At 46.5% G+C, this 15,414-nt stretch overlaps 1 protein-coding gene across 7 annotated transcripts in view; it reads left to right on the plus strand.

Moving 5' to 3' along the window:
• The window catches only part of TENM4 (teneurin transmembrane protein 4), a 1,727,786-nt gene that overhangs the window by 1,585,453 nt on the left and 126,919 nt on the right, over nucleotides 1-15,414 (plus strand). For all 7 annotated transcript variants that reach the window (XM_063951320.1, XM_063951326.1, XM_063951322.1 and 4 more), the window contains 2 exons: nucleotides 8,501-8,647; nucleotides 14,163-14,379. In XM_063951320.1, the coding sequence (XP_063807390.1) occupies nucleotides 8,501-8,647; nucleotides 14,163-14,379 (364 nt within the window). The remainder of the gene's footprint in view (nucleotides 1-8,500; nucleotides 8,648-14,162; nucleotides 14,380-15,414) is intronic.

The following is a 15,414-nucleotide window of genomic DNA, read 5'->3' on the forward strand; positions in this document are numbered from 1 at the left end:
GATGGTCAGGGAACTTCTGAGGCCGACGAGTGTGTCGATTCATCATTGTACTCGGGTTCTGGGGAAGATGGTTGCGGCGTACGAAGCCATACCATTTGGCAGGTTTCACGCCCGGGTGTTTCAGTGGGACTTGCTGAGCAAATGGTCCGGGTCTCACCTGCACATTTACCGGAAGATAAGTTTATCTCCCAGAGCCAGAATTTCTCTCCTGTGGTGGCTACAAGGTCATCACCTCCTAGGGGGACGCCGATTCGGTATCCAGGATTGGGTACTTCTGACAACAGATGCAAGTCTCCGAGGCTGGGGCGCAGTCACCCAAGGAAGAAACTTCCAGGGAAAATGGTCGCTCCAGGAAGCCTGTCTCCACATAAATATTCTCGAGTTAAGAGCCATTTACAACGGCATGCTACAAGCAAGAAGCCTTCTTCAGGGTCGTCCTGTCCTGGTACAGTCAGACAACATCACAGCGGTGGCACATATAAACCGTCAAGGCGGAACAAGGAGCAGAGCGGCAATGGCGGAGGCCACAAAAATCCTTCGCTGGGCGGAACAACACGTGAGCGCACTGTCAGCGGTCTTCCTACCGGGGGTGGACAACTGGGAAGCAGATTTCCTCAGCAGACACGATCTCCATCCGGGAGAGTGGGCGCTTCACCAAGAGGTATTTGCAGAGGTGACAGAACGCTGGGGAATTCCGTTGATCGACATGATGGCGTCTCGTCTCAACAAGAAGCTCCCGAGGTATTGTTCCAGGTCAAGGGACCCCCAAGCCAGTGCAGTGGACGCCCTGGTGTCTCTGTGGGTGTTCCAGTCGGTGTATGTGTTCCCTCCACTTCCTCTCATTCCAAAGGTACTGGGGATCATTCGCCGAGCAAGGGTTCAGGCGATTCTCGTAGTTCCAGATTGGCCAAGAAGGGCCTGGTATCCGGACCTTCAGGAATTACTAGAGGAAGATCCTTGGCCGCTGCCTCTAAGAGAGGATCTGTTGTTGCAGGGTCCATGCGTGTTTCCAGACTTACCGCGGCTGCGTTTGACGGCATGGAGGTTGAGCGCCAGATCTTAGCTCGTAAGGGTATTCCCAGGGAGGTCATTCCAACTCTCATTAAGGCTAGGAAGGAGGTTACGGCGAAACATTATCACCATATTTGGAGGAAGTATGTTTCCTGGTGTGAGTTTAAAATGGCTCCTGCGGAAGATTTTCACTTGGGTCGCTTTCTCCACTTTTTACAGGCGGGCGTAGATGCAGGCCTGAAATTGGGTTCCATCAAAGTGCAGATTTCGGCTTTGTCTATTTTCTTTCAAAAAGAATTAGCTGCCCTCCCAGAGGTTCAGACCTTTGTGAAAGGAGTAATGCATATCAATCCTCCGTTTGTACCTCCTGTAGCTCCATGGGACCATGATGTGGTCTTACGGTTTCTCATGTCTTCCTGGTTTGAACCTTTGCGTAAGGTTGAGTTGAAGTTTCTCACTTGGAAGGTGGTTATGCTTTTGGCACTGGCATCTGCCAGGCGGGTGTCAGAGTTGGCGGCTTTATCTCATAAGAGCCCGTACTTAATTTTTCATTCGGATAGGGCGGAATTGAGGACTCGTCAACAATTTCTACCGAAGGTGGTTTCTTCATTTCACATTAACCAACCTATTGTGGTTCCGGTGGCTACGGAAGCGGTGGCGATTCCAAAATCTCTGGATGTTGTAAGAGCGTTGAAGATCTACGTTTCTAGGACAGCTGTTGCTAGGAAGACTGAGGCGTTGTTTGTCTTGTATGCTGCCAACAAGATTGGTCATCCCGCTTCAAAACAGACTATTGCACGCTGGATTTGTAGTACGATCCAGCAGGCTCACTCTTCGGTCGGACTACCGGTGCCGAAGTCCGTAAAAGCCCATTCTACCAGGAAGGTGGGCTCATCTTGGGCGGCTGCCCGAGGCGTTTCGGCATTACAACTTTGCCGAGCGGCTACTTGGTCGGGGTCTAACACATTTGCTAAGTTCTATAAGTTTGATACCCTGGCCGATGAGGACCTGGAGTTCTCTCATTCGGTGCTGCAGAGTCGTCCGCACTCTCCCACCCGTTCTGGAGCTTTGGTATAATCCCCATGGTCCTTTTGGAGTCCCCAGCATCCTCTAGGACTTAAGAGAAAATAGGATTTTGGTACTTACCGATAAATCCTTTTCTCTTAGTCCGTAGAGGATGCTGGGCGCCCGTCCCGGTGCGGACTATTACTTGCAGTGTTTTTCTTGCTGGTTAAATTGGTTTATACACGGGTTGTGTATTGTTTGTTGCAGCTTGTTGCTGGTGTTAATGCATACTGTTATCTGGTTTAAAGTTACTCCGGTTGTACGGTATGTTTGTGGTGTGGGCTGGTAGTTTTGTAGCCCTTAGTTTAAACAAAAATCTTTCCTTGAAATGTCCGTCTCTCCTGGGCACAGTTCCTATAACTGGGGTCTGGAGGAGGGGCATAGAGGGAGGAGCCAGTTCACACCCAGATTAAGTCTTTTTAGTGTGCCCAAGCTCCTGCGGATCCCGTCTATACCCCATGGTCCTTTTGGAGTCCCCAGCATCCTCTACGGACTAGGAGAAAAGGATTTATCGGTAAGTACCAAAATCCTATTTTTATCCAGGCACTATTTCCTAAGACAAACCGGGCTGATTTCCTAACGCAGCGTCAGGAAATCACCAGTCTCCATGATGACCGCTTAGAAAGTCACAATACTGCCAGGATCTTTTATTAAACTGTCCTAACTCCCCTCTCCTTGGAGAATATATCACTAGGGAAACTTTGAAAATCTCATTGTCGTCTATGCGGTTTTATGCCTTAAGTAAAATAAAGAAGAAAAAAATAAAAAATAAATAACACATCTTCATTGCCGGGATATAGGCCACAGACACATAAGTGTGAATTTAAAACCAGTTTGGTGCCATATTTACAGCTGGATCCAGTGAATCTGGTCGGGTAGTAGAAAGGCCAAATGAACAGACCTTCCCATTGCAGGGTACTTTTACCTATCGCCCAGTGGGAGCGCAGAAAGGGCTGGGGAAGATCAGAATTTGATTATTTGGGTATGGGTCATTAGGTCGACCATGTTGACCTAATGCATGTTGACCAATAGTGGTCGGCCTAATGACTGTCGACGTAAGTGTGGTTGACCTAATCACCGTATCCCAATTCTTTTGTGCCCGTCTCTCTGCTAACTTGGTTGAGAACAACCAAATCGGCATTTTGGAGGGACTTTGTCTAGTTTCTAACATGGTACAGTAAGTCTACTGGCAATTCTTACCACTTAGTACAGTTCCATTGCTGTCCTACTTTTTTCAAAGGCTCCCATTACCAAATTCCAGATTTGTCCTGTCCGTTATACAGAGGGGTGAAAATTCTCTCGGGCTACTATAGTTTTATCATTGGTCATGTGATGTAGCGTCACTATAGTTGGCCAATCTGTTGGCTGTTCTTGTTGGGTTGTGGTACTCTACAAGTTATTCAAGCTTGCATCTGTCATGGAGTGGTTGTGAGAGGACACAATGACGCGGATTTATAGAGGGAGGTCAGTGAACTAACATTCCACAGCTGTTAGTACAGTATAAAGCATAAAAGGGGAACTTTGAGTTTTCTAATAGTACAGGTTGATTTGCTACCAACATAACAGAGTCGAGTTTAATATTCGGAGGCAGCCATTTTGTGGCACTAGTGACATCACCGAGGTATTCCCAGGGAATTCAGTTTGAACGTTGCTTTGGCCCATAAAATGGCTTCCCACAGTGTGTATAGGCAAACATGTACACTTCAAATATTAGGAAATGTCCCTTTAATAAAGTACAAAAATATTTATACACAATACCAAGGTTTTCCAACCCATATTTAAACCATGAGATGTTTTCTCAAACTTAGGGGTCTGTTTACTTAGCCTTGGAAGGAGATAAAGTACCAGCCAATCAGCTCCTAACTGTCATTTTTTCAAACACAGGCTGTAACATGGCAGTTAGGAGCTGATTGGCTAGTGCTTTATTTTTCTCCACCATCTCTCTCTCCAAGGCTTCTGTAACTTCATCATTACTTTCTGACTGAAACGTTTATCCTGCCTAAATGTCCATTTCCTCCTGATAATAATATTCGCAGCCCGTTTTAAGATGTCACCAGCACAGAAGCAGAATAATCTATTCCTGTGGCCTGAATTCAGCCCTTCAGTTCACTAGGACTAGTAACATCACTGAGGCACACACCTCCTCATGCCTCAGTGATGTCCCTAGTTTGTAGTAAATCATTATGCTCCCACAAAATGGCTGTCCCGGCTGTGTGTGGAAAATGGGTACATTTATAATGCACATGAAGCCCTGGTTGGTCTGAGATATTGTCACAGCAACTCATCTAAAGTCTACGGCTTATCTCGTTCATAAACATCTGCAGGTATACTGCATGTACATGTTCGCCATTTCCAGGACAATTTAAGGGATTTGGGGTTTTTCTGTGTAAAGTAGACTAATGGTCACTTATCCGCTTGTTTGGAGCCAGCGAGTCAGGTTTGCATCAATTTGTCACTGTGTCCGCCAAAATAATTGTCCCCTCTCCATAATCAGCGAGCATTCTGTAACCCGCGTCGGGACGGCCTGTTCTGCTCCCCTCACTAATCCGGGACATTAGGGATTGCTCGAGGCAGGATGCAACGAGTTACTGCAGCCTGGGATTGCTTGGGCTGCAGTGGTGCCTTTTTAGCTGGATTCTCTAAAAAAAAAAAAAAAGAGGTGAAAAGATTTAAAATGTTAGTTCCAGACAATACGGTCTGTGTCTGAATATCAGCGTTTTTCAGATCCATTTGTCTTCCCTAATTATTGACTTTTTATCTCCCGCTTTCAATACGTTAATTGAGTCAGTGCTGAAATGAACTAGTCAGCTATGAATCTTTTTGCTATTCTGAATGTTTTCCAGAATTTTTCACTCGAAGGGACTTGTATTTCATTAAAAGTTACATTACTGGCAGCAGATTGTGTGATGCTTCTTTCCCCGTGAAAGACGTCTGGTTTTGCTTGTAGAGTAGGAGCTCTAGGTACCTGCTATTATTTTTGCATTATTGCCGAAGCACCTGTGAGGTTTTGCACTGATTCAATAATTTTTTTTTAAAATAATATCCCCTGAATTCTTATATCCGTTATGTGTTTTATAAGGCGTTTTGTATGATGAACACCGTGCTCCGCAACGTCTTCTGGATCTGTATTTATTTTTCTACACGCAGTCTCGAAAACGGCTATTATCGCCACTTGGCCTGATTCAGATTTGCATGCTAGAAGGGCGCCGGTACACTTTCATTACACGCACAGAACAGTGTGTTCGCCAGTAGGAATAGCATGCATCTATACAGCCGCTCCTCACTTATCCAAACGCTTGCATTCATAGCCCGAACTTGGTGTAAGAGATGCATTTAAAATGATGGATTTCTGCGTACGCACAGCTCTGTGTAGCCTGCAGTTCCGACAACACATCCTCAGTGACCTTCATCGGTGATCCAACACCCTGTTTCCACCCTGTGCCCAGCCGGCCGCAAGCGAGATGTGACTGGTGATGCATGTGCCACGCAGGCTGTTGCCCCCCTATATTCCATAGAGATAAATGGTCGTGAGGACATATCGGGCCTGATTCTCTGTCGCATGCATCGCCAATGTTCACTGGGCTGAGTGATCTTCTGCTAGTGCCCGTGTGCGTAAATCCCGTTAAAACCTCCTACAGCGCAAGCAGCAGTGTACTCGCAAAGGCGCAGCTGTGATTGAGACGCACGGTACTGGGAAATTGCCGGGCGTTCCGGAGGTGGTGCCCGGATATGGTCCACCTTACGGGCACGTTATGCGAGTGTTGTGGGCTAGTCACTGAAGTGGTTGTGTACACAGATGTGCAATCGCTCACTTTGACGGCCTTACTCTCACGGTGAATCTGCACATTGCTTCGGGCTGCGACCGATGGTGACGCCTAGATGCACGAGGCGGGATCACAGCATCTACAGACACCCAAAGTAGGCATCTCAGTCTTTGCACACCTGTATTGTATGCCCGGATGTACACCAGGGTAAGGACTTTGTAGTGCCATTTGCAAAGCGTCGCAGCTGGGTGTTCACCAATAGGCACTGCCAAGTCTGCAACAACCTCTGAATCAGGCCCATATAGTGAGCGTTATTAGTGTCACATGTCGCCATCCTTCATATTGTCCGGTAGACTGCATTTACTGTTGTTCTAATCCCACCTCCTCGAAGTATAAACCGTACGGGAATAAGATTTACGAAGGAAATGCACTAGTCCAGTATAATAAAAGGCTTACGCTGATCCACACCTCTGTGGGAGGAATTCAAGTGCTTTGCGTGCCGGCAGCCACTAGATGGCGCTCGACGGGGCTGTTCAAGTGTTGCTCCGTTCGGCCGCACACAGCCGGCGCTGACATTACTGTTCTTCCGTCATTTTGGCGGGCTGGTAACTAGTACTTCAGAATATCCTTTTTATCGGTATCCGGTCTTTAGGTCGACCACTATTGGTCGAAATGCATCGACATGGCAAAAGTCGACACATGAAAAGGTCAACATGAGTTTTAAAAAATAATAATAATTTTTTGAACTTTTTCATACTTTACAATCCACGTGGACTACGATTGGGAATAGTAACCTGTGCAGAACGCAGCGGGGCACCTTGCCTGAAGCTCGTGAGCCATGGGAGGGGACACGGTACACTAATTGGGGTTCCCGGTCACTCTACGAAGAAAACGACACCAAAAATATATGAAAAACTCATGTCAACCTTTTTCCATGTCGACCTAATGACCGTGTCGGCCTATTTCAGGTGTCGACCTAGTCACTATCGAACAATAGTGGTCGACCTAATGACTGTCGACCTAGTTACTGTCGACCATATGATCCACACCCATTTTTATCATTGACAGATTAACCCATGTAAAACCATGATGTTAAAATCAGTGAAAATCTGTTTTTTTTATCCATTATCTGTACATCTAATGCATAATTCATATGAATGAAGCCTAATATACGGTTTCACTCCACAACGTCTCAGAAAGCCTCTGTAGACCTCTGGGACCATTGCCAACACCGAGGCCGCACAGTATGACGGACTCCACTGTCTATAACCAGTTCTAGCAGCACGGATAGAATTCCTACCTATGGACTCGAACATGCCATTGTTGTGTCCCAGAACGTAGCACATATATACATAGTGTACCTTTTATTGGCTCTAAGAAGCAAATTATTCACAGGGAGAAGCTGGGAGAGGCAATTAGCTGCCTGGATCTATATACGTTGTGCACTTACTGCATGTGGATTGATGAGGGAGCTTGTAACGTGCATTAAAGCATCTAGCGTTCTAGGTAATTGCTTTTATCATAGAAGAAGCACGGCTGTAAAATAAAGGCTGCAGTTTCATCTTATACCCTTTGCAAAAAAAAAAAAATGAGTTTTAGGAGTTTGGATGTCGCTTTAAAGCTTCATACGGTTCTTTGTGGATCACCAGAAATATAAACCATCACATGTAGAAGTGCTGGTGGCATCTACAGCCGTGTTATACTTCCCGAAGATTGTCACAAACAGAAGTGTTTCACTTCCAGCTGTGGGTATAGGGGGTGACTGAACGATACCGGTTGAGGCTGACGGAACTGCCTGTGTATCGTCATCTTAATGTCAGGCGCACACTGCCTCTGTAGCTGAACTAGTGGCAGATATCCACCACAATGCCCCATAGTAGTCAGTTACGCCATTATTGGACACTTGGTACACAGGGATGGAAGGCAGGTGCTATCAGGCTGTATATGCCCATCGTTATTACGTGCCATGACACCAGTGATAGAAGCGGCCCAGTAGAATTACACCCTACGCGTTTGGCCAAGATGAGCAATGTCCAGTCCAACGCTTGATCAGGATCGACTCGTTGTAGACCTTACTGGGTCATATTAATGATCTGATTCTTTACTTTTACAAATCCTGAAGCATTTCGACGCTGTGCGGTGGTCTCTTCTTGAATTGACTCTATTTTAGGGCTCATGGTAGGTTTTGGGGCTTGTTCTAAATCTATCTTGACTTTGGAGTGCGGTCTAATGTTAGGTCTTGGGTGAAGTCTTGGTGTAGATTTACTTTTAGGTCTTAGTTTGAGTAATATTAAGGCTCTAGCAGATTTAGAAATAGGTTTATGGACTTGTTTAATGCGGTCCTGTCTGGGCATCTGAAGCAAGCAATCTATTTGCTAATTTAGACCCCCTTCTGGGGTTCACCTGGAACCTCTCTGTGGGCCTCTTCCTCAGGCATTGTTACTAAGAAGTCTAGTGGTTGCTTTTTCGTGTCCTAGCGGGAACCGGGAAAATGCCCCTTTTGCCCATTTATTTGTATTTGGGAATGCTGTCTGATGCCTTGTCCTATTGAATGCACTGTACTTGTGATTTCCTGTCCATGGGGCTGTAATTATGGCACAACTGGTTATATGCACTTATCTGGTTTCACTCCATAACCGCTGTCCTTATTGGATTTGCAGAGGGATGTCCGGGCCTGTGTAACGGAAACGGCAGGTGTACGCTGGACATGAATGGCTGGAACTGCGTCTGCCAGCTAGGGTGGAGAGGAGCTGGATGCGACACCTCCATGGAAACGGCGTGCAGCGACAGTAAGGACAACGATGCCGGTAAGTAGAGGTGCTCGTACAGCGCAGGACTCCCGGTCCGGCGTTCTCCTCACCCGTAATTATATGGAGTGCTTGTCGCTCATCCATTCCTGTGATGGGGTAATTGTAGGGCGCGCTAGGACAGCGGTGCTATTATTTGGAAAGATCGGTAAATAAAGGATGCGTGCAGGTAATGCTTGTCATTAGTTCCCTCTACAATTATCAACAGAATCTGTACAGTTCAATCAGGGGGTCACATCAAGCAAAAGAAAACATGCCAGATTAATGGCAGCAGTGGGGGAAGGGGGGGGCTGCCCAGTTTTATCTGTGTATAATAAAACAGAGGCTTAGTGCAGTTGCGCGTAGAAGAGCAAATAAACCCCTCGCAGATAGAAAACCAGCAGCAGGTTCCCAATCTTCCAGTATAGTAACACTTCTCATTGTGGAACTTCTCTTATACGTTTAAAGGGCCGTTGATATGCAGTGTTTTATATGTTGCAGTTTATCTTACTAGGACATCAATAATTTGTTTAATTATCACTTTTATACGGCCCCGTTTGTTGTCACTTCCAGTCTGGACATGGGGGGTCATTCCGAGTTGATCGCTAGCTGCATTTGTTCGCAGCGCAGCGATCAAGCTTAAAAACGGCAATGCGCACGCACGTCGTACGGGCACAACGAACGTTGTAGTTTTGCAAAGGGTCTAGCGAAGCATTTCAGTCGCACTGGTGGCCGCAGAGTGATTTGCATGAAGTGGGCGTTTCTGGGTGTCAGCTGACCGTTTTCAGGGAGTGTTCGGAAAAACGCAGGCGTGGCTGGGCGAACGCTGGGCGTGTTCGTGACGTCAAAACAGGAACTGAACAGTCTGAAGTCATCGCAAGCGCTGAGTAGGTCTGGAGGTACTCTAAAACTGCACAAAAAAACTTTGCCGCCGCTCTGCGATCCGTTCGTTCGCACTTCTGCTAAGCTAAAATACACTCCCAGTGGGCGGCGGCATAGCGTTTGCACGGCTGCTAAAAACTGCTAGCGAGCGATCAACTCGGAATGACCACCCATGGTCTCCGTCAGTGGAGGCCGTTTAAGGAAGTGTAGGAACAATGCACCGGGACGTTAGTTGTCCTGCAGTTACATAGTTGATTTGGATGAATCAGGTGTTTCCAAGCTGGTCCTTAAGGCACCCTAATAAAGCAGGTTTTAAGGCTAACCATGCTTAAGCACAGGTGACCTAGTAGCTCAGTCAGTCTGATTAGACCATCTGTGCACAAGCACGGATATCCTTAGAATCTGGAATGTCAGAGGGGGTCATTCAGATCTGATCGCTGCTGCGCGTTTTCGCCCAGCGGGCGATCCGGTCATAACAGCGCATGCATATTCACTGAAATGCGCACACGCGTCGGAAAACAACGGGCATCGCCGGTCAGCGACTGGTTGGTGCGAAAAATCCGTTCGCACGGGCGTTCACAAGGTGATTGACAGGAGGAAGCCGATTGTGGATGGCAACTGAGCGTTTACGGGGAGTGTTTGGGAAAACGCAGGCGTGTCCGAGCGTTATCAGGGACAGTGTGTGACGTCCGCTCTGGTCCCGATCAGCCTGGTGTGATCGCACTGGAGGAGTAAGCCCTGGGCTGCGCACACACTGCACACACTGGATTTTAGCAGCTCGGCGTACACATAGCATTGCACACTTGCACAGCGAATTTACACTCCCCCTGGAGGCGGCGACTATCTGATCGCAGGGCAGCAAAATTAGCAGCCCAGCGGTCAGGTCTGAATCACTCCCAGAGTGCCTTGAGGAGTGCAGTTTGAGAAACTCTGGGATGAAAGTAAGACGTTCCCATCACATTCACCTTTTGTCCTCAGAAACCTCAATTGGTCCAGAAAAAGTAATGAATCTAGTCCAGAGCGAAATATTCCTCCCTATGCTGACAGATATTTCCCTAGATCAGGACACTACTTGGTATGTATGTGAGGAATTCCCCGTATCTAACCAGACATATTTCTCTATGGTCTGCTGGTACACATTCTTACGGGAGCGCTCTCCTCTGTTCATGGCTGTTACCGTAAAGAACCATTTATGCTGCTGGAGGTGAAATCTCTGTACCTCAACTGAGATGAAAGGGAACACCTCACGCCCTATGGGGGGGGGGGGGGAGAAATAGGGTGTACATAAGAGCTAGTCGCAATGCAGCTATATATAAAGTGTTATAGTCATATCATGTATCGGGTAACTAAATAATGTACATTACTTTAAAGTGGAAAGATATATACAGTATAAGTTTCCATGTATCATCCAGATATCTTTGGAATCACCTTTGAATGAACCCCTTGTTAAATAGCCCTGATAATATATAATGCTGCAATCCTCACAGCCGGAGTATTTATCTTAATAAATAATCGTTGTGTGAAAACAATTCTATAAATCTACATAAAGTGTCACTTGACCCTGCAGAATCCCCACCGTCACCCACACCCCTCCCCGACGCCTTGTAGAGTGTTGTAGGCATGAGAACAGAACAGACTTTTCTGCAGCCATTGAGTATGCAAAGTGACTACTCCAATAATCCGCCTGTGTCTGACACTGAAATTACTTGACTCACAAAGCAGGATTAGTGTAAATGCCGCCATCATAAAGCAGGAGATTTTCTTAATTGGCATCATAAAATAGGATTTTTCACCGAACAGTCTCTGCTCCATAAAGATAGATGTGATAGACTGTATTTCTCCCAACCGTTACAATCAAATCTCCGCCGTGTCAGTAGGGAACGTCACGCATGGTTTTACCCCTTATGTAGCGGACTTTATGCTGAAAAAATTCTCTCTCCTTCTTGATTCAAACATGGCAATGCACGTTTTAAAGACACTTGGATGGTAATGTGTGTTTTGCTACAGTATTCCTGTCAGCGTCCACACACACAACGGAGGCAGACATTTTGTAGGTGACATGACTGAGGTGTGAGTCAGTCAGATTATACCTCGTGCCTCAGTGATGCCCCTAGTTCGTCCTGCATCCTCACTAATGTTGCTTATCCCCAATTTGTACCTCAATGGGTGCAATTTACTGTGCGGCACGCGGTGTAATCTTCGTCATGCACAGCTGTGGGAGATATTTGATGTTATTGCCTCTGCAGAATGCACCATTTACAGTGACCCGCACTTTACACAAAATGCACTTCAGTTTAATGTATTTTCATGGTTAATTCCTGTCACATGTTCTCTCCCTCCCTGTGTATTATGTGTTTCTTATTGTATAGGAATACTGTCCTTGACTCCGCTGGTATAATAGCGCGTCTGTACATGTAGCCGCTTTGCAGGGAGACAATATAACATATTCATTTTATTCCACTTAGAGTTACTTATTTACTTGCTGAGGTTCCAACAACGAGCCGCTAGTTAACTTGTGCTTCAGTGGATGTGTTACACAAGCTTATAGTGTAGCGGTCGCCTACACATTATGGAAGCAGTCAGTGTGTGGCCAGTCCAGTATTCATCCTTTCTTTCCGTTAATAACTGGTGCCGTCACGTTGTGTCCCTCATGCCTCTGATCAGCGATCCGAGCTGATTGGCTGCATTCCATTAATGTTGGTCCAGACCACAAAATGGCTGCCCACATGCGAGTAGGCAACAGTAACACTATAAGTAAAATAAAAGTTGTGATAATTGAGCATTGGAGTTTCTGAGCAAGTTTGGATCTAACACTACACGACCACATTGTTTTATAGGGATACTTTTAATTTACCGGCTGTCAGGATACCGACAATGCCACCATCCGGAATCCCGGCGCAGCAGGGTTATTTCCACTCATGGGAGTAGATCCTGTTGTGAGCGCAACAAGCCTCCGAGCCTGCAGCAAGGGGTCTCTTAGCGCTCGCCCCGCTGAAGGCATTCTAGCTGGCGGGATGCAGCTGTTAGGATATTGACAGCCCATCCACCGGTCACCCATACCAAACCCATTTTATACATATATGTAAAATGAGAATGGAGGGCGCACGGAGTGAGTATGGGACTGTATAAAAACAACTTCACTTAAATAAACACTCGCTTACATCAAAGATAGCAGCATTGCTTGTGTACCGAACGTAGAAGCCTTTGATTTTGCTCACACAAGGCATCACAACTCTTGGTTCAGGACCACTTTATGGTGTGGTTACACTTGCTGGATAATGTACCAACCCCCCCCCCCACACACACACACACACACACACCCTGATGAAGTCCATTATGGTGACGAAACGCATTAAGCATTGGCCTAGAGGCCGTTGGACATGGTGATTGGAGATTATTCGGGAAATGTAACCGCACCGTAAGATCGTGCCGAGCCAGAAGGTCGGATACTTAGTGTGTTTTCCGGAGACACCAATGTGAGCAGAATCAAAGGCTTCTACGTTTGTTACACGAGCAATAGGCAGGCACTCCTGTTATCTGTCACCCAAATGCCCGTGACAGACATTCATCCAGCCTGTTGCATGGTACAGAGTGCCGGGGCACCTAATTACAAAGCCCTGGTCAGGGTTCCTTGTGGTATGCGGTGCAGGCTTCTCTTCCTCTTTCCATCTGGCAGATGTTACAGTGGAAGAAAGACCATGTGGAATTAGTTACTTACAGCTCAGTGAATCTTCACGCGTTCGCCGAGTTACCACTGACGGCCGCGGCACAGGCTAAAAATCTGCCCTGAACTCTACAAACATACTGGATCTTGATATTCATTCAGAGTGGTAAACTAAAGCAGTGGCAAACGCAGGATTTTTAGAGGGGGGTTTCCAAATGCCAGTCCACGATCTCCCACTCTACAGAACGTTTAAGCAAGTGCGGGAATCTGGGGAGCGGCAGAAGAACCTAGTACCGACCCTGGACATTAATGTAAACAGTGGTCTTTTTATACACTGGATACTATATGGAATACATTATTATTTATCACTATAGATGTTCTCTAGTATAGACTGTATCACAGAAAGTGGTCAGGAAAAGGTTAAACATATCATAATAAATTAATTAATACACAAATATAACAGAACCAGTACTGCACTGTCTAAGCAGACATTTTCCCACCACGTGGTAAGGCTCCTGTCTCTTCTTCCTGGTAGCTACTCTCTGGTCCAGAGCACTGATGGAGGACTCAGATCCACATACACAGCAAACTTGGTAGAAGAAGCTACTACCACTGGGCATGTGCAGTGGTAAACGGGTGATGTGGCGCTAGCTCTAGTAATCATATTATATAGCATTGCTATTGTTGTCATAATGTGAGCCACTTGCCAAGAGGGGGGTTTCCGTGCAACCGGAACCCCCCCCCCCCTGCGTTTGCCTATGTAAAGCATTTGATTTGTCACAAAGGGACAGTCTAGTAAATAAATGGGAATTACTGTATGTGTAGTACATTTTCTGGTTCTGCGCAGAGGAACGATGCAAAACCTCCTTTCTAAAAAAACAAATCAAGCTCAACTGTTTAAAAAATCTGAGTATTTTCCAGCATGCTGCCCCCTGTAATCCGCAACTGGGGCCACCAGGTAACCGGTCGTGTTTGCGTTTTGCTTTGCAGATGGTTTGGCCGACTGTATGGATCCCGACTGCTGCCTCCAGCAAACTTGTCACACAAACGCGTTGTGCCTGGGTTCCCCGGATCCTCTGGATATAATCCAAGAAACGCAAGCTCCTGTGTCCCAGCAGAACCTGCAGTCCTTCTATCACAGAATTAAATTCCTCATCGGCCGGGACAGCACTCACTTCATTCCTGGAGAGAATCCTTTCGATGGCGGGTGAGTCAATATAAATATATAATCATTTCCTTCCTGTGCGGGGCACAAAGAGATTTGGTTTAGCTGTCAGTGAGGACATCACACATTGTTGGTAAGATGCATTACGGTATATTGGGGCAGATGTATTAAGTCTGGAGAAGGGATAAAGACGTGATAAGTGCAAGGTGATACCGCACCAGCCAATCAGCTCCTGTAATTTTTCAAATCCGTAATGATTGGCTGGTGCGTTTATCACCTTGCGCTTATCACTGCTTTATCACTTCTCCAGGTTAATACATCTGCCCCCAATGTTTGGTATAAAACCGTTACATAGAAAGACAATACAACAGGTGGATTCAAAATAACAGATGCTCTAAGCGGTATCCGGTCTCTAGGTCGATCACACTTAAAGGTTGACAATGTCGGTCACTATTGGTCGACAGGTTTCTAGGTCAACAGGTCTTTAAATCGACATGTTCTAGGTCGACAGGTCAAAAGGTCGACTTGAGTTTTTCACAATTTTTGTCTTTTGAACTTTGTCATACTTCACGATCCACGTGGACTACGATTGGGAACGGTAACCTGTGCCAAGCGCAACGGTAGCGGAGCGAGGCACCTTGTCTGAAGCATGGCAAGCAAAGCAACCCATGCGAGGGGACGCGATGCACTAATTGGGGTTCCCGGTCACTGTACGGAGAAAACGACATAAAAAAACTTTAACAACTCATGTCGACCTTTTGACCTGTCGACCTAGAAACTCTGTCGACCTAGACGCTGTCGACCTACCATACCACACCCGCTCTAAGCCTAGGGTAACGTTGCGCAACACTTGTCGCTATTTCTGTGCATATCCTTTTCATTTCTCCATTCTAAAATAATGAATAAGTAAAAGCTGGGAGACGTCTCGGCCAGTCCTGTCCACGACTTCGCTGTCATCTTGAGTCCTCTCTGTAGTGTTGGACAATGTACCCGACGTGTTCACCGTTTCCTCTAACCGATAGCGTGCGCAAACAGGTAAAGCGCTGTGGCGGGTGTTGAGGGTGTGCAGGTAGTGTT

Source organism: Pseudophryne corroboree, chromosome 2, assembly GCF_028390025.1.
Source record: "Pseudophryne corroboree isolate aPseCor3 chromosome 2, aPseCor3.hap2, whole genome shotgun sequence".
Classification (NCBI taxonomy): domain Eukaryota; kingdom Metazoa; phylum Chordata; class Amphibia; order Anura; family Myobatrachidae; genus Pseudophryne; species Pseudophryne corroboree.